Source organism: Haematobia irritans, chromosome 3 (genome assembly GCF_050003625.1).
Source record: "Haematobia irritans isolate KBUSLIRL chromosome 3, ASM5000362v1, whole genome shotgun sequence".
In the NCBI taxonomy this organism is placed as follows: Eukaryota; Metazoa; Arthropoda; class Insecta; order Diptera; family Muscidae; genus Haematobia; species Haematobia irritans.
The window spans coordinates 210,656,258-210,675,091 of record NC_134399.1 but is presented as its reverse complement, the minus strand read 5'-3'; the positions used below and the strand labels follow the sequence as shown (position 1 = coordinate 210,675,091).

Here is an 18,834-nt window from a genome sequence, read left to right as displayed (position 1 = left end):
GATTTCAATGTGTGGAAATTTTGGAAAGGAATTGTTACTAAAATTAAATTACCGAGCTCCTTAATACACCTTTTTATGCTAAAAGAATACAAATGCAAAAGAAGATTATAAATCTGCAACTTGGAACTAAGAATTGAACTTGATATTCTATGCAGATAATGTTTAACAAAATTAACTTTTAATTAAACAAAATTAAATTCGAATTATTCTGTTTACTTTCAGAAAAACTAATTTAGCTTACAGGCTGCTGATTTATTGGAATCTAGGTGCATCTACATATTAGAAGGAACATGCTGACATGGTTATTATAAGGAAATTTATATAATTTATTTTTTCACCCTATAGTTATTATTGATAGTAATTGTATTTGTAAGTTATGTTAGAACAAAACACAAATGACAAGAACCAAATTTAGTTGTCTATTGCATAATTAAAAAAATAATAAAATATTAAATATGTTTTATAAGAAACACATATTTTCTTTTATTTCAAATAAAACTAAATACGATTTTGGGGTCGTAATATATAAATTTGATTGAAATTTCAATTTCAATTAATTATTTAATTGAATGAATCAACTAGTTGATTAATTTTTGTCGCGAAATTAATTAAAATTTTAATTGATTCAATTAAAACTGTGATTGAATTTTATGTTAAGAATCAATCACGTTTTTAATTGATTCAATCACACAATTAATTGATTCTATGACAAAAGTCAATTAAATTTTTAATTGAAAATCGTGTTGGTTTTCAATCAAAATGGGTGATTGATACTATCATTTTCGTGATTGAAGACATTTCAATTAAAAAAATGATTGAATCCGCGATTTTCGTGATTGAAATCAAAAAAAAAAAATGTATGTGTAGAGAGTTATGATAATACAACTAAAATGTGTAATAGCTATAGCATTATTGGAGACGGAACGTATACTGGCAAGAAACTTGTTTCATGATCTTTAAACTTTGTAGTAGACACAAAACAATAATTTTTTAATTCAATCACGAAATTAATTGATTCGATTATTAATTAATTAATAGAAATGTCTTCAATCACAGAAATGATAGTATCCATCACCAAAGTCTATTCAAAAAATAATTGATCCAAATAACAAACTAATTGATACTATTAATTCAAATTACATGATGAAAATAAAAATAAATAAATAATTTGTGTGACTGATTTTTATTTTAACTAAAAAATTTGTTGAGTCAATTATATGATCGATTTTGTTTGAAAATTCAATTAAAATTTTAATTGGAAATATTTTGGGGCGATTTTTTTCTGTGTATGTTCGTTAAACAAAATCGTATCTTCCTGTTAAACAAAATTAAACATTTTGGGAAAATTAACTTTATTTCACGAAGTCTAAAAATCGTGATTTGTCAAAAAAAAATAAAATAAATGACTTTCACCTCAACTGAAAAAATGAAAAAATTTTACAAAAAGGTACATAGCACGACGACAGCCTTGCATGCCATTTCAGCACACATCAATATGCACTCAATCAGCCCAAGCCGTGTCACAGAACGGTCATCGCGCTTGACCTATCGAAGGCATTCGATACGGTCAACCATGCCACACTATTCGACGACATCGTGAATACGTCACTTCCGGCAGGAACTAAGCGTTGGGTTCTGAATTATCTGTGCTGACGCCAGTCGTATGTGGAATTCAGGGACAGGAAGTCAAAACCCCGTAGAGTTAGGTTAGGTGGCAGCCCGATGTATCAGGATCACTTAGACTATTCAGTCCATTGTGATACCACATTGGTGAACTTCTCTCTTATCACTGAGTGCTGCCCGATTCCATGTTAAGCTCAATGACAAAGGACCTCCTTTTTATAGCCGAGCCCGAACGGCGTGCCACATTACAGTGAAACCATTTAGAGAAGCTTTGAAATCCTCAGAAATGTCACCAGCATTACTGATTTGGGATAATCCACCGCTGAAAAACTTTTTGGTGTTCGGTCGAAGCAGGAATCGAACTCACGACCTTGTGTATGCAAGGCGGGCATGCTAACCATTGTACCACGGTGGCTCCCGAATGCACGTTATAAATGCATGTTCCAAAAAAGGGGACCAGAGTACATAATAGTGGGTTACTCATTGGAATACTGGAACAGCAAATGGCGATTGAAAGATATTCGTTTATACGATAAACTGTCAGTAAATTATTATGAATATGGGCATATCATACGAGTTTTAGACAGTCAAAAAGCCTAACTTTTCAATATTATAATAAAATGAAAGCTTTATAAATAGAAAATATTGAATTTGTCAAAAACATAAATTTTTCCCAAATATAATTTTCTCATATTTGCAAAATTAGAGGAGTTAGAGGCATACGAGTTTTAGACAGTCAAAAAGCCTAACTTTTCAATATTATAATAAAATGAAAGCTTTATAAATAGAAAATATTGAATTTGTCAAAAAACATTAATTTTTCCCAAATATAATTTTCTCACATTTGCCAAATTAGAGGAGTTTATCGCAATTTGATAAATCGGTCTCTTAGGGCTTTGAAATATATAAGCAAATAAAAATTGCAAAAGCTCGAATATTCGAACAGTTTAAAAATATTTATTTCTTTTTTATATTATATCTCATTCACATTAGGCTCCAAATCTACTAAAAGTGGATTTGCCTTTTTATAAGGCAAATGACAGTTGAAATCTAGTTAAAGTGACGTTAGGAAGTGTAATGTCAATGAGGTATTAGCCTGCTATCAAAGCCAGCTGGAGGATATGAAGGCTATGGAAATTCGCTTTAGCCTGCGATGAAATATTTATAGCTAGGATTGTGTAGCTTTTGATATATGGTACTTTGTTCTCAAAAAGTGTATAATAAAAATTCCTATCGTAATTTTGTCTAATAAACTCGTATAATTTATAGAATATTTATTTAATTGAAAAACGATGGGAAAATCGACAGCTGCCAGCGTTAAAAATTAAGGACTAGGGTTCGTCATATCACAAGGATCGAAAACATTGCTATATTTCCCTAAGCACTGCCCGTATTAATTATCAAGATTATACACTATGATATTTATAAATAGAAAAGCAACCTACTTGTTGTAGATATTCCTTATCCGGTATAACAGTTTGTTCCCACAGTGCTCCAATTATGGCAGCACTCGTATCATCGCCCGCTGGCATATTGGTCTCATAAGTCTCTTGAAATATAACATGGGTATCCTTAAGGAAATTTTTGCCAATTATAAATAATTCGAGACCACCATCGACTGGGCAAGAGTTAAGAGATTTCTTACATATCTCTGGAACACCTGGTGGTTGGGCTAAAATAGACGTAAAAAAATTGCATTAGTAAAACCAAATTACAACGATGGAATTACCGTGAATACTCACTACATATAATGGGATTTGAACAGACTTGTAATGTTTCGACAGTGCCATCATCATGGGTTAATTGGGTACGAAATACCATACGGCAGCGAGTTGATTTCTTTTTATTCTTTTGGGCAAGATGTTCGGGGAAACGATGTTCAACATCAACATTGCGTTCCTAGGAAAAGAAAAAAAGTAGGATTTAATTAACTAGAAATAAAATAAAAATCTTTAAAAAATCAGATTTGTAATAGAGCTTTCATTTTTTAATTTACATTTTTCACCTAAAATTGCTAATTTAAATTTATTATTTTACAATTTATGTACCTTCAATATGCCAACGCAATCACAGGTTATAGTCATATCTTGCTCTGGTTTAAAATCTATCTCAATGACCACTGTACCATCCACCTTCTTTTCATTGCATTGTGTAGAATTCTTGCCGGCGACTTTACATGCCTGATAGAACATATGAGGAGCTACTCGACCTATATCAGTACCAATGAATACTTGTAGCGTGGTTGGTTTATTGTATCCACCCAAACGAACAATGGGAAAACCATTACCACTACGATCCTTGACAGCGCCACGGCTTCCTTCAGTTTGATATCTGCAAAAAAAAGATAAACGGACAACTAAGATTAACTTTTTTTAATTATATCTTGTGTACCAAGAGTTTTGCATTTTGAAAACAGCATTCGGAAAATACACAGAAAAAATTTCACGAAAATTTCCAATTAAAATTTTAAATGAGTTTTCAAAATTATTCAATTAAAATTTTAATTGATTGAATACATTTTTTAATTGAAACAAAAATCAATCATAAAAATGTATAGTATCAATTATTTTTTTAATTGGATCAATACATTTTTTAATTGACTTTAAATATTTTTTTTAATTGATAAAACGATATAACCATGTCTGTCTGTTGTAACCACGCTACAGTCTTCAATAATGAACCAATCGTGCTGAAATTTTGCACAAACTCGTCTTTTGTCTGCAGGCAGGTCAAGTTCGAAGATGGGCTATATCGGTCCAGGTTTTGATATAGTCCCCATATAAACCGACCTCCCGATTTGGGGTCTGGGGCCTATAGAAACCTTAGTTTTTAACAAATTTGCCTGATATTGAAAATCTAGAGGTATTTTAGGACCATAAGGAGGTGTACCAAAAATGGTGAGTATCGGTCCATGTTTTGGTATAGCCCCCATATAGAGAGATCTCCCGAATTTACTGCTTGGGATTCTAAAATCCGTAGTTTTTATCCAATTTGCCTAAAATTGGAAATCTAGAGGTATTTTAAGACCATAAATAGGTGTACCAAAAATGGTGAGTATATACGGCCGTAAGTTCGGCCAGGCCGAATCTTATGTACCCTTCACCATGGATTGCGTAGAAACTTCTACGAAAGAATGTCATCCACAATCGAATTACTTGGGTTGTGGTATCTTAAAACTTCTTAACATCATTTTCTAAATTGTGAGTTAGTCCATACGTGGTATTAAACAAAAATGTTATGTATAGGTAAGTAATATAGGTTAAGGTTAAAGTGGCAGCCCGATTAAGATTCAGGCTCACTTAGACTATTCAGTCCATTGTGATAAGGCAAGTACAATGAAACAAATTTCAATTGACTCGGATGAAATTTGCTCCTCCAAGAGGCTCCAAAACGAAATCTCTGGATCGGTTTATATGGGGGCTATATATGATTATGGACTGATATGGACCACTTTTGGCATGGTTGTTAAATATCATATACTACCACCACGTACTAAATTTCAACCAGATCGGATGAATTTTGCTTCTCCATAAGGCACCGGAGGTCAAAGCTAGGGATCGGTTTATATGGGGGCTATATATAATTATGGACTGATATGAACCAATTCCTGCATTGTTGTTGGATACAATATACTAACATCACGTACCAAATTTCAACCGAATCGGATGAATTTTGCTCTTCCAAGGAGCTCCGGAGGTCAAATCTGGGGATCGGTTTATATGGGGCCTATATATAATTATGGACCGATTTCGACCAATTTTTGCATGGGTGTTTGAGGCCATATATTAACACCACGTACCAAATTTGAACTGAATCAGATGCATTTTGGTCTTCCAAGAGGCTCCGGAGGTCAAATCTGGTGATCGGTTTATATGGCGGCTATATATAATCATGGACCAATGTTGACCAATTTTTGCATGGTAGTTAGAGACCATATACTAACACCATGTACCAAATTTCAGCCGGATCGAATGAAATTTGCTTCTCTTAGAGGCTCCACAAGCCAAATCGGGGGATCGGTTTATATGGGGGCTATATATAATTATGGACCGATGTGGACCAATTTTTGCATGGTTGTTAGAGACCATATACTAACACCATGTACCAAATTTCAGCCGGATCGAATGAAATTTGCTTCTCTTAGAAGTTCCGCAAGCCAAATCTGGGCATCGGTTTATATGGGGGCTATATATATTTATGGACCGATGTGGACCAATTTTTGCATGGTTGTTAGAGACCATATACTAACACCATGTACCAAATTTCAGCCGGATCGAATGAAATTTGCTTCTCTTAGAAGTTCCGCAAGCCAAATCTGGGCATCGGTTTATATGGGGGCTATATATATTTATGGACCGATGTGGACCAATTTTTGCATGGTTGTTAGAGACCATATACTAACACCATGTACCAAATTTCAGCCAGATCAGATGAAATTTGCTTCTCTTAGAGGATTCGCAAGCCAAATCTGGAATCGGTTTATATGGGGGCAACATATAATTATGGACCGATGTGGACCAATTTTTGCATGGTTGTTAGATACCATATACTAACACCATGTACCAAAATTTCAAACAGATCGGATGAAATTTGCTTCTCTTAGAGGATTCGCAAGCCAAATTTGGGGGTCCGTTTATATGGGAGCTATACGTAAAAGTGGACCGATATGGCCCATTTGTAATACCATCCGACCTACATCAATAACAACAACTTGTGCCAAGTTTCAAGTCGATAGCTTGTGTCGTTCGGAATTTAGCGTGATTTCAACAGACGGACGGACGGACATGCTTAGATCGACTCAGAATTTCACCACGACGCAGAATATATATACTTTATGGGGTCTTAGACCAATATTTCGATGTGTTAGGAGGGTATAACAATAAAATCTGTTAAAATAATCATTGAACATTTTTAAGATTTCAATTAATATCATAATTATCGCAATTAACATTTTAATTAAATAAGAAAATATTGTTAATTAAAAAATAATTGATAATTTTGTCCGGAAATATTGTATTATTTATTGGTCCCTTAAATTTTGAATCATATTCAAAGAAAAATTACAAAACAATTTTATCATCTAAAGGGAATAAGTACTAATGCAATAAAGCTTTGCGGCCAACATCAATTATATTTTTAATTGAACCAACTAAAAACTTGTGCGAAGTGCCGAAGAAATTTATTAATTTAATCATTTTTTTTATTTCTAATTAATACTATAAAACAAAAATTAATTTTTTGTGTAACATTCATTCTACAAATTTTGACTCAAATCTAAAGAGCAATTCCATCGGAAATCTCATAAGAAAGTATTAACTCTCGTAAAATTACAAGAAGAAAAAAATATATATCATCCAAAGAAAAAATAATTATAAATACAATAATTCGAACAAAATCAATTATTCAATTAAATTTTTTATTATTTGATTGTTACTATTATTTTCGTGAATGAATAAATTTCAAAAAAAAAAAAATAATTGGATCAATTAATCAATTTAGATGCTGACTACACAGAAAAAAATTCACCAAAATATTTCCAATTAAAAAGTTGATTGAAGCTGAAAACATTTTGATTCATAAAGTAATTGATACAATTAACTTATTAATCAAACTTTAATAAACTAGACAAAATAAGTCAATTTTTAATTAAAACATTAATTGATACAATTAAATGTTTACTCAAACTAGGAAGGCTAACCCCCATTTTCATGAAGCTCCATTAACTAACGAACTTTTAAGCCGCACTGTATACATATCTATCATATTCCATATGTCAGCTAGGAACTTAACTGATGAAATTATTTCAGTTAAAGTTTTTTCTGTTAACAGGCAGTTAAAGCCTAACGGAGCTATATGAAAATGGTTATAAGTCAATAAAAAAATTATTGACATTTTTTAATGTTTAATAATTTATTTGAAACAATCAATCAATTTGATCAAACGAATAACACTAAGTTAGCGAAGAAAGTGGTTGACAATAGTTACGTTTTTACAATTGAAAAATTAATTTGCAATCAACATCGATTAGATTTTTTATTGAATCAATTAAACAATTAAATTGATTAATCAATTAATTTTTATACCTTCCACCATAGGATGGGGGGTATATTAACTTTGTCATTCCGTTTGTAACACATCGAAATATTGCTCTATTTAAGACCCCATCAAGTATATATATTCTGGGTCGTGGTGAAATTCTGAGTCGATCTGAGCATGTCCGTCCGTCCGTCCGTCCGTCTGTTGAAATCACGCTAACTTCCGAACGAAACAAGCTATCGACTTGAAACTTGGCACAAGTGGTTGTATAGTATTGATGTAGGTCGGATGGTATTGCAAATGGGCCATATCGGTCCACTTTTACGTATAGCCCCCATATAAACGGACCTCCAAATTTGACTTGCGAGGCCTCTAAGAGAAGCAAATTTCATCCGATCCGGCTGAAATTTGGTACATGGTGTTAGTATATGGTCTCTAACAACCATGCAAAAATTGGTCCACATCGGTCCATAATTATATATAGCCCCCATATAAACCGATCCCCCGATTTGGCTTGCAGACCCTCTAAGAGAAACAAATTTCATCCGATCCGGCTGAAATTTGGTACATGATGTTAGTATATGGTCTCTAATGACCATGCAAAAATTGGTCCATATCGGTCCATAATTATATATAGCCCCCATATAAACCGATCACCAGATTTGACCTCCGGAGCCTCTTGGAAGACCAAAATTCATCTGATTCAGTTGAAATTTGGTACGTGATGTTAATATATGGCCTCAAACACCCATGCAAAAATTGGTCGATATCGGTCCATAATTATATATAGGCCCCATATAAACCGATCCCCAGATTTGACCTTCGGAGCACCTTGGAAGAGCAAAATTCTTCCCATTCGGTTGAAATTTGGTACGTGATGTTAGTATATGGTATCCAACAACCATGCAGGAATTGGTTCCTATCAGCATTATATATAGCTCCCATATAAACCGATCGCCAGATTTGACCTCCGGTGCCTTTTGGAGAAGCAAAATTCATCCGATCTGGTTGATATTTGGTACGTTATGATTTTTAACAACCATGCCAAAAGTGGTCCATATCAGTCCATAATCATATATAGCCCCCCGATCCCGAGATTTGGTTTTGGAGCCTCTTGGAGGAGCAAATTTCATCCGAGTGAGTTGAAATTTGTGGGTGACAGTCTTTCGTAGAAGTTTCTACGCAATCCATGGTGGAGGGTACATAAGATTCGGCCTGGCCGAACTTACGGCCGTTTATACTTGTTTTTTTAATACGTATTCCTTTATGCCCAATTTAAACTGCAATTGATACTACCATTTTCGTGATTGAAGACATTTCAATTTAAAAAAAAAAATGATTGGCTCAATTAATTTCGTGATTGAATCGGAAAATATTTTTCTGTGTAATCAAACAATATTTAGGGTTATTAATTCGGTTTCTCTATTATGGAAAAATTTCTTTGCCTATTTTTAGGCGGTGAACGTATGATGATTAAAAATGGAAAATTCCTAGCTAATATTGTATTTTACTCGTAAACTTTATGGTATTTGAGATCAATTGTACAACAAAAAAAAATGTTACATTTTAAAATAGTGCAAAAAGTTGGACAGTATGACAAAAAGGTAGCACATAATTGTAAAAAGTATGTCATTTAGTGGCACAAAGGTAACACCGCTTGAAAAACGTATAGGTCATGGTGAAATCTGATTTTTGTCCGTGACGGATACATTGCCGGTAAAAAAAAAAAAACTATTCATCCAAAAAATTTTAAATGTTTTATTTATTTAAAAAAAAAGTCAATTAAGAAAATAATTGAAAAATTTTTAAATTTCAATTAACCCTTTGACAAACGATGTCCACTTAAGAGGACATTCGAAAACAACACCAAACTCTATTTCCCCAGTTAGCTTCGACTTATTTCTCTATGTTATTTTAAAGCAGAAGCTTTAATCTACAAATATTTTCCACATTGGTGAGCACCATAATGCGTTTTTATGAACTTCTTTAACAATAAACGAAAAATACGAAATTTTGGGACCATTTTTGCACTGTATGTCTCTAGTAAATTGATATGGAGGTTCGTTTTTGAATTTTTTCCCACACTTCAAAAGATATTATAGGCCAAATAACGTTTATTTTCGTAAGGCCATTTGGTCACAATTCAAGAATCAAGTTTTCAGAATAAACTCATATAGCTCTTGAAGTAATTGAGGTAGATCCTTAATTTTACAATGTTTGTTCTACATGCTGTTAGTACAAATAAAAACAGGGGCCAAATCACCGCATTCGTCATCGAGTTCTGTTTCGTATAGAGAAACATTTCGATCGCATTAAATTTTTGGATCACCGCATTCGATCGTAATTTATTTTGTCTACTACTTTTTTTTACATTGCTGTAAGCATGTGGTAATAAGAAATTGAAAGAGAGTAGAATTTCAAAGTAATGTTTTGTTATCAAATTATGTTATTTCTGAGATATTTATATTGTTTTTGTGTGTTAAAATATATTATGAATCCAAGGAAAAATATTCGTGACAAAAGCAGTCCTTTAGCATTGCCTGAAGTAGAGTAAGAGTAAATTGTGTTTTTAACACCCATAGATTTAAAAGATGTTTTCATATGTCAAAAGAAGCTTTTAAATATGTTCTTGAAAAAATAAGTTTTTTTTTGAAGCGGCTACTGAGCATTCCTTTCTTTGATCCGATTCCCTAAATGCAAGTAATATATTTTCTTAAATGTATTTTGCCAAAATGGAATAATAATTACATTTTCACCAACTTTTTTCTTTTTGTTTACTTTTTTTCTGCTCAAAAATCACTACATACATCGTTTTCGATAGCATGCTACCTATCGTGTTCAACTTCGAGTAGAAACAATTCGATAACGACTGCGGTGATCCGCGTAAACTACATTACGAAGACGAAGTACTCGATTTCGACTGCGGTGATTTGGCCCCTGAATAAAAATTAAAGTTTATAACATTAGGTTTATTTCGCTAGTGAAAGGGTTAAAAAATGAAAGAAAAAAAAATAAAAATAATAAATTATATTCGAGGATAAATAATTTCATACTATCCATTATTTCACAAACTTTTGACTCAAATCTAAAGAAACACTCAACTCTTGTAAAATTACACAAAAATTCATTTAACGGAAGAAGTGTTAGATTTTGCGACATTTTGTCTCAGTTAAAAAATAAATAATTGAGTTTTTCGAAATAATAGAGTTGTTCGATCAAAATCAATTAAATTTTTACTTGAACCAATTAATTTTTCCGAAAAGTTCGAAAAACCGTGGAATTGAGAATACCAAATAATCACTTGGAATTGAGAGGGTAAATGTAGTGGATATCCGAAAATGGAACATTTAATTATGCTTATTTAATTTTCGTCCCCATTTGCCTACCTGGCTCTATGCTGTTGTTCCGGTTGTGACACAATTTCCAATTGTACTCGGCCATTAGAGGATGTGGCCACACTATTGGGCGGTGTTGCAGGTTGGCGTTTGTGGGCCACCCGCGTAATGCCTCGTGAACTACTGGCAATAAATCTGTAAAAAAAAAAATTCAAAATGAAAAGAAATATTACAAAAATAAATTCAGATACGTAAAATATAAGAAATATATGTATGCTAATTGGATATTGATTTTTATGAAAATGCAAAAATATGGAATATGAAAATTGAAATTGTATGAAAAATTTATAAGAAAAACATAGATAACAAAAATAAAAGAAAACTAAACGAAAAAAATAAAGAAAATTTCCTTCTTAGAAAACATTTACTATAAAATTTTTCAAATCTTTAGCCTGCTTCAATAAGTAAAATTTCAATTTCCAGTAAAAAAAATCTAAATTTATTGTTTTTTTTTTTTTGGACATTCGGAACATGAATGGTATTGAAAAGAAAAAGCAGATCTTACTTTGTTGCAACGCCTACTGTGCCGGATGATGAGGCCATTGTACGAGCCTTTGAAACTACCAATACTGGAGCTGTTACTGTTGGTGTTGGATTGAGGGGTGACATTATCATCGCATTATTATTACTGGTCTCTGCTGAGGAGGCATTGGCAATTTTTCTTATGAAAGCATCCTCACTGCAAGCATCATCATTATCCAAATCTACCGCTGGTATGGTTTCTATTTTCTTACGCTTGATTCCATGCATGCCATGATGATTATAATGATTTTGATTATGAGTGTGATGATGATGATGATTATGATGGAAACCCTTTCCCATTGGTGATGTGGTAAGGGATGAGACATGCAATGATTGCTGCTGATCTTGTTGTTGCTGTTGCTGCTGCTGTTGCCTTTGTTGCATAAGTTCCGGCTTGGAGGATACTGTAAAACTTCTCCTTGGCTTACCACGACCTCGACCCCCAATGCCACCAATGCCATAATCATCGGAATCATCCGTACAGAAATCTTCATCTTCAGTTTCCGTATTCTCTTCTTCGTCATTGTCATCACTGAGAAAGGGTAGTCTTTTGGCCGGCCGGGATCTATGGCAATGCGCGATGTTGAATTTTTAGAAATTTAAATTTTGAAATATTGATTAATTTTTTTATTTGTTGTTATTTTCGAATTGTACAAATTTCAATTTGTTATATACGTAATGAAAGGGAACAAACAGTATTTTTTCCATATTTAATTATTTTAAGACATATAAATGTATTCATGAGATATAAGATGGCATGCTATTTGGAAAATAGAACGATTTTTTGCTCTTCTTATAATAAAACAAGTAAGGAAAGTCTAAAGTCGGGCGGGGCCGACTATATTATACCCTGCACCACTTTGTAGATCTAAATTTTCGATACCATATCACATTACGTCAAATGTGTTGGGTGCTATATATAAAGGTTTGTCCCAAATACATACATTTAACTATCACTCGATCTGGACAGAATTTGATAGACTTCTACAAAATCTATAGACTCAAAATTTAAGTCGGCTAAAGCCCTAAGGTGGAACACAATGTTAGTAAAAAAATATGGGATAAATTTAAATCTGAAACAATTTTAAGGAAACTTTGCAAAAATTTATTTATGATTTATCGCTCAATATATATGTAATATAAGTTTAGGAAAATTAAAGTCATTTTAACAGCTTTTCGACTAAGCAGTGGCGATTTTACAAGGGAAATGTTGGTATTTTGACCATTTTTGTCGAAATCAGAAAAACATATATATGGGAGCTATATCTAAATCTGAACCGATTTCAACCAAATTTGGCACGCATAGCTACAATGCTAATTCTACTCCCTGTGCAAAATTTCAACTAAATCGGAGCAAAAAATTGGCCTCTGTGGTCATATGAGTGTAAATCGGGCGAAAGCTATATATGGGAGATATATCTAAATCTGAACCGATTTCAACCAAATTTGGCACACATAGCTACAATGCTAATTCCACTCCCAGTGCAAAATTTCAACTAAATCAGAGCAACAAATTGGCCTCTGTGGTCATATGAGTGTAAATCGGACGAAAGCTATATATGGGAGCTATATCTAAATCTGAACCGATTTCAATCAAATTTGGCGCGCATAGCTACAATGCTAATTCTACTCCCTGTGCAAAATTTAAACTAAATCGGAGCAAAAAATTGACCTCTGTGGTCATATGAGTGTAAATCGGGCGAAAGCTATATATGGGAGATATATCTAAATCTGAACCGATTTCAACCAAATTTGACACGCATAGCTACAATGCTAATTCTACTCCCTGTGCAAAATTTCAACTAAATCGGAGCAAAAAATTGGTCTCTGTGGTCATATGAGTGTAAATCGGGCGAAAGCTATATATGGGAGATATATCTAAATCTGAACCGATTTCAACCAAATTTGGCACGCATAGCTACAATGCTAATTCTATTCCCTGTGCAAAATTTCAGCTAAATCGGAGCAAAAAATTGGCCTCTGTGGTCATATGAGTGTAAATCGGGCGAAAGCTATATATGGGAGCCATATCTAAATCTGAACCGATTTCAACCAAATTTGGCATGCATAGCTATGATGCTAATTCTACTCCCTGTGCAAAATTTCAACTAAACGGAGCGAAAAATTGGCCTCTGTGGTCATATGAGTGTAAATCGGGCGAACGATATATATGGGGGCTATATCTAAATCTGAACCGATTTCAAAAAAATTTGGCACACTAGACTACACTACTAACTGAACTCCTAGTGCAAAATTTCACCCAAATTGGGGTAAAACTCTGGCTTCTGGGACCGTATTAGTCCATATCGGGCGAAAGATATATATGGGAGCTATATCTAAATCTGAACTGATTTCTTCCAAAATCAATAGGTATCTATTCTGAGCCAAAACACATACTTGTGCCAAATTTGAAGTCGATTGGACGAAAACTACGACCTAGACTTTGATTACAAAAATGTGTTCACGGACAGACGGACAGACGGACATGGCTATATCGACTCAGGAGTCCACCCTGAGCATTTTTGCCAAAGACACCATGTGTCTATCTCGTCTCCTTCTGGGTGTTGCAAACATATGCACTAACTTATAATACCCTGTTCCACAGTGTGGAGCAGGGTATAAAAACGATCATTTTTTTCTTCCTTATTTAATACATATTGATAAGGAGGAATTTGCCAAAATTGTAAAAATGACATAAGTCCTCGTATCCATACCACACAGAAAAAATGTTCACCAAAATATTTACAATTAAAATTTTAATTGAATTTTTAAAAGTATTAAATTAAAAATTTAATTGATTCAACAAAATTTTTTTTAAATTAAAACAAACATCAATCACTAAAATAAAATTAATTAATTGATATTAATTTTTTAATTGGATCAATTAATTTTTTAATTGTCTTCGGTGATTGATAATATCATTTCTGAGATTGAAGACATTTCAATTAATTGGATCAATCCGTGATTGAATCCAAAAATTATTTTTTTTGTGTGCAGTTGCCAACACAGAAAAAATATCACCAACATATTTTCAATTTCCAATCAATTGAAGTTGATTTTTTTTCAATTAAGAAAATAATTAACATTTTAATCAAGATAGAAACATTGAGTTAATTTAGTTAATGATTGAACATTTCTAAATTTTTTAATAAAAAATTAATTGATACAATTAATTTTTTAATCAAACTTCCAAGACAAGTCAGCTAAAAAAAGTAATGGATTTTTTTAAATTTATTTAAATTTATTTAAGTATTTTTTTATGCCCCAATAAAACTGTGATTGATACTATCATTTTCGTGATTGAAGACATTTCAATTAAAAAATTAATTTCGTGATTGAATCAGAAAAAAAATTTTTGTGTGCAGCAAAAAACTAGAAATTGTTATACAAACATTTTTTTAAGAAAAAAACAAATTTAAATTAAAAAAACAAATTTACTTGGATCCTTCCCTTAAGGATTTTGGTATGGATTGGTATGGAAGATGAGGCCTCTTTAAAATAAAGACATTTTTAGCGACCTATCTGGCTAAAGCTAAATCCTCAAAATAAGTCTTAGCCCCTATTTGAAGTCTAATCTAAAGATCTAAAGATTCAATATTTCAGTTAATTTAAGGACGATTTCTTTAAATCAAAAATGTGTTTCCCTGATTCCTTCGTTCAAATCAAGGCAAAGGATCTAAAAACGAAATACCTCCGTCCTATGTAAAAGAAATGGGCTTGTCCCATGTAAAATTCATTCGAGATGATTTAAATTTGCACTACTTCCGAATCACCAGTTGGGCATCCAAACTACTTTTTTGGAAGCTCTTTTTTTTTTTTGAAGAACTACCAAATTCATTTTTGCTGGGTAAGAGGTCGCCATAATAATAAATAACATCATGAGAAGTAGGTTCAACACCCCGTCGAAGCGAAAAAGTAGTTCAGATTGTAAAAATTATATAATAAGAAAATAATTGTATTTAAAAACAAGTATATACCCACCACTATGAATCAAATATTATAGTTTCCTTTGAAATATCAGATGACAGATATTCTCCCAAACAGAGCAGTTCAACTAGTACACTTCTCAATCTAGAATCCGTAGATTTTCACCCCCATTATTTAAAGGATTACGAGAAGTAAAATGTGGAAATTTTACATTCAGTTTATATGGGGGCTATACTAAAACATTGACCGATACTCACCATTTTCGGTGCACCTCTTTATGGTCCTAAAATACCTCTAGATTTTCAATTTGAGGCATATTGGATAAAACCTACGGTTTCTATAGGCCCAAGAAGTAAAATGGGGAGATCGGACTATATTGGGGCTATACCAAAACATGGACCGATACTCACCATTTTTGGCACACCTCTTTGTGGTCCTAAAATACCTCAATATTTCCAATTTCAGGCAAATTGAATAAAACCTACGGTTTCTATAGGCCCAAGAAGTAAAATGGGGAGATCGGACTATATGGGGGCTATACCAAAACATGGACCGATACTCACCATTTTTGGCACACCTCTTTGTGGTCCTAAAATACCTCAATATTTCCAATTTCAGGCAAACTGAATAAAACCTACGGTTTCTATAGGCCCAAGAAGTAAAATGGGGAGATCGGACTATATGGGGGCTATACCAAAACATGGACCGATACTCACCATTTTTGGCACACCTCTTTGTGGATTCTATAGTCCCAAGAAGTAAACTCGGGAGATCAGTCTATATAGGGGCTATACCAAAACATGGACCGATACTCACCATTTTTGGCACACCTCTTTATGGTCCTACAATACCTCTAGATTTCCAATTTCAGGCAAATTGGATAAAAACTACGGTTTTATAAGATTAAGTGGCAGCCCGATGTATCAAGCTCACTTAGACTATTCAGTCCATTGTGGTACCACATTGGTGAACTTCTCTCTTATCACTGAGTGCTGCCCGATTCCATGTTAAGCTCAATGACAAGGGACCTCCGAACGGCGTTCCAATTTGCAGTTGAACCACTTAGAGAAGAAATGTCACCAGCATTACTGAGGTGGGATAATCCACCGCTGGAAAACTTTTTGGTCTTCGGTCGAAACAGGAATCGAACCCACGACCTTGTGTATGCAAGGCGGGCATGCTAACCATTGCACCACGGTGGCTCCCAAGGGTCTGTCTATAGTGTAATCCTACTAAGTTGTCCTAGGACCAGGATTGGCCTGTCGCAAACTGTGACTTTTGCGACATACGTTTACGACGGTATAATACATATGTCGCAAAAGTCGTAAACCTAGTGTAGAAAACCTAATTTTGAATTAAAGAAATTGTGAATATATTTTAATTTAATTTAGTTAAGCTCCCCGATAAATGGTAAGCAGAAAATGCTTTATACACAGAAAAAAATTTCACGAAAATTTTTCCAATTAAAATCTTAATTGAGTTTTAAAAAATATTCAATTAAAAATTTAATTGAATCAACAAATTTTTTAATTGAAATAAAAATCAATCACACAAATAGTGTCAATTAATTTTTTAATTGGATCAATTATTTTTTGAATTGATACTATCATTTCTGTGATTGAAGACATTTCAATTAAAAAATTAATTGGATCAATTAATTTCGTGATTGATTCAGAAAAAATGTTTTTTGTGTATTATATATATTCAAGACTACTAGATTTACATCTCTCATTCACAACTTCAAACAACTTCTTGGTTTTCGTCGTCCATAGTGTCCATCCAAGCTTTAGTTGCATCAACGAATGACTAGCTACAATTTTGAAAATTAATTAGTATGGAAATTGGCTCTAGTAATCCAAAAAGTTATTTTATAAAATTCTCTCTAAACAGCAATGCACTTATGCAAGACTTAATCCTCTAATGTCCCATTTTTTTTGCCAGCTGATTAAATTTTTAATGGTAACGGCACAAATGCAAGAGAACTAAGCAAGAAAAATGTATACGGTAAAATTCAGCATATGCTGCAAAGCCTATTGAATAGTTTCAAATAAGTTTTCTTTTTATTTTGCCCACTTTTGTTGTCTTAAGGTGTGTTTTACTAAAAGCTTCCTTATTAAATGAAGACCGCCTAAAGGTGGGCTTGAGCATTAGAGGGTTAAGTAGTTTTCCTTCCTTATAGTTTCTGCAGTAATTTGTGAAAGGTTAACTATGAGCGAGTACAGACCGTCCCGTTTACTGCACCATAGAGTAGTTCATAGTAATTTTGGCTTCGAGTTTCCAATTGAAATAACTATATTCTCAAGTTTTTTTTTAAACTCGTTAATAATTGTATGAACATTCCTGAGAATTGAAACTTCTTCGCATATATCATCTTGGATTTCATTCGCCGCCTAGCTGAAGGGTCTGAAGTATTAGGATTTTGCGACGCTTGCTACTTTTTCTACATTTACGACGTGTATGTGACATTTACAACTTTGCGACAGTCGCAAACCTTAAAAAATTTGATACAGACCATCTCTGCCTAGGACGCGTCCTTTGGAATGAGTCTAAGACATGTTCTAAAGTGTAAAATTTACCCCGTCAATGACAAATCCATGGGATTGGTCTATACACACCAGGGACTAGTTCTGTACCGGTGTTGGGGTTGATCCATTTCCCAGAGGGCCCAAGACTCCAAATCGGGAGGTCGATTTATATGGGGACTATATCAAAACCTGGACCGATTTAGTCCATCTTCGAACTTGACCTGGCTGCAGGCAAAAGACGAGTTTGTGCAAAATTTCAGCACGGTTGCTTTATTATTGAAGACTGTAGCGTGATTACAACAGACAGCCAGAGAGACAGGCAAGCGGACAGACGGACATGGTTATATCGTCTAAGAATTTCTCTTTGATCAATAATATAGTCGGAAATCGATATTTCGATGTGTTACAAACGGAATGACAAACTTATTATACCACCGTCACCATTCAATGGTGGTGGGCATAAAAAAATAAAAAAAAATAAGAAAATGAAAAGTTAAATTGGTGAAAGCATTATTTTTTTTTTATATTGAACATCTAAGGCATAACATATAAAGCAATGCAAAGGATTCGGAAAATGCTTTCGGATCACAAATGTGGGATTCAATCTACTTTTCTGTAAGTTCTTGTTTTGCTAACTATCCGATAACCTTGTTGTGTTCAGCAAAGAAAGAGTTGTTCATTTCTATACCCAAGAAAAAAAATCAACAAAAATTTCGATAGCCCATTTAAATTTATTTTAGTTCATGAAAGTTTTTTGAATTTAGTTCAATTTTGTCAAATGTAAGAAATTATTTGAATTATGTTTG

General features: G+C 33.3%; 1 protein-coding gene across 5 annotated transcripts in view; it reads right to left on the bottom strand.

Moving 5' to 3' along the window:
- NFAT (nuclear factor of activated T cells 3) overlaps positions 1–18,834 on the bottom strand; it is a 218,097-nt gene that overhangs the window by 28,932 nt on the left and 170,331 nt on the right. For 4 of the 5 annotated variants that reach the window (XM_075302602.1, XM_075302603.1, XM_075302604.1 and 1 more), the window contains 5 exons: positions 11,560–12,141; positions 11,046–11,189; positions 3,672–3,954; positions 3,366–3,522; positions 3,069–3,295 (listed from right to left, as the gene is read on the bottom strand). In XM_075302602.1, the coding sequence (XP_075158717.1) occupies positions 3,069–3,295; positions 3,366–3,522; positions 3,672–3,954; positions 11,046–11,189; positions 11,560–12,141 (1,393 nt within the window). The remainder of the gene's footprint in view (positions 1–3,068; positions 3,296–3,365; positions 3,523–3,671; positions 3,955–11,045; positions 11,190–11,559; positions 12,142–18,834) is intronic. The other variant, XM_075302605.1, reaches the window with a different exon arrangement.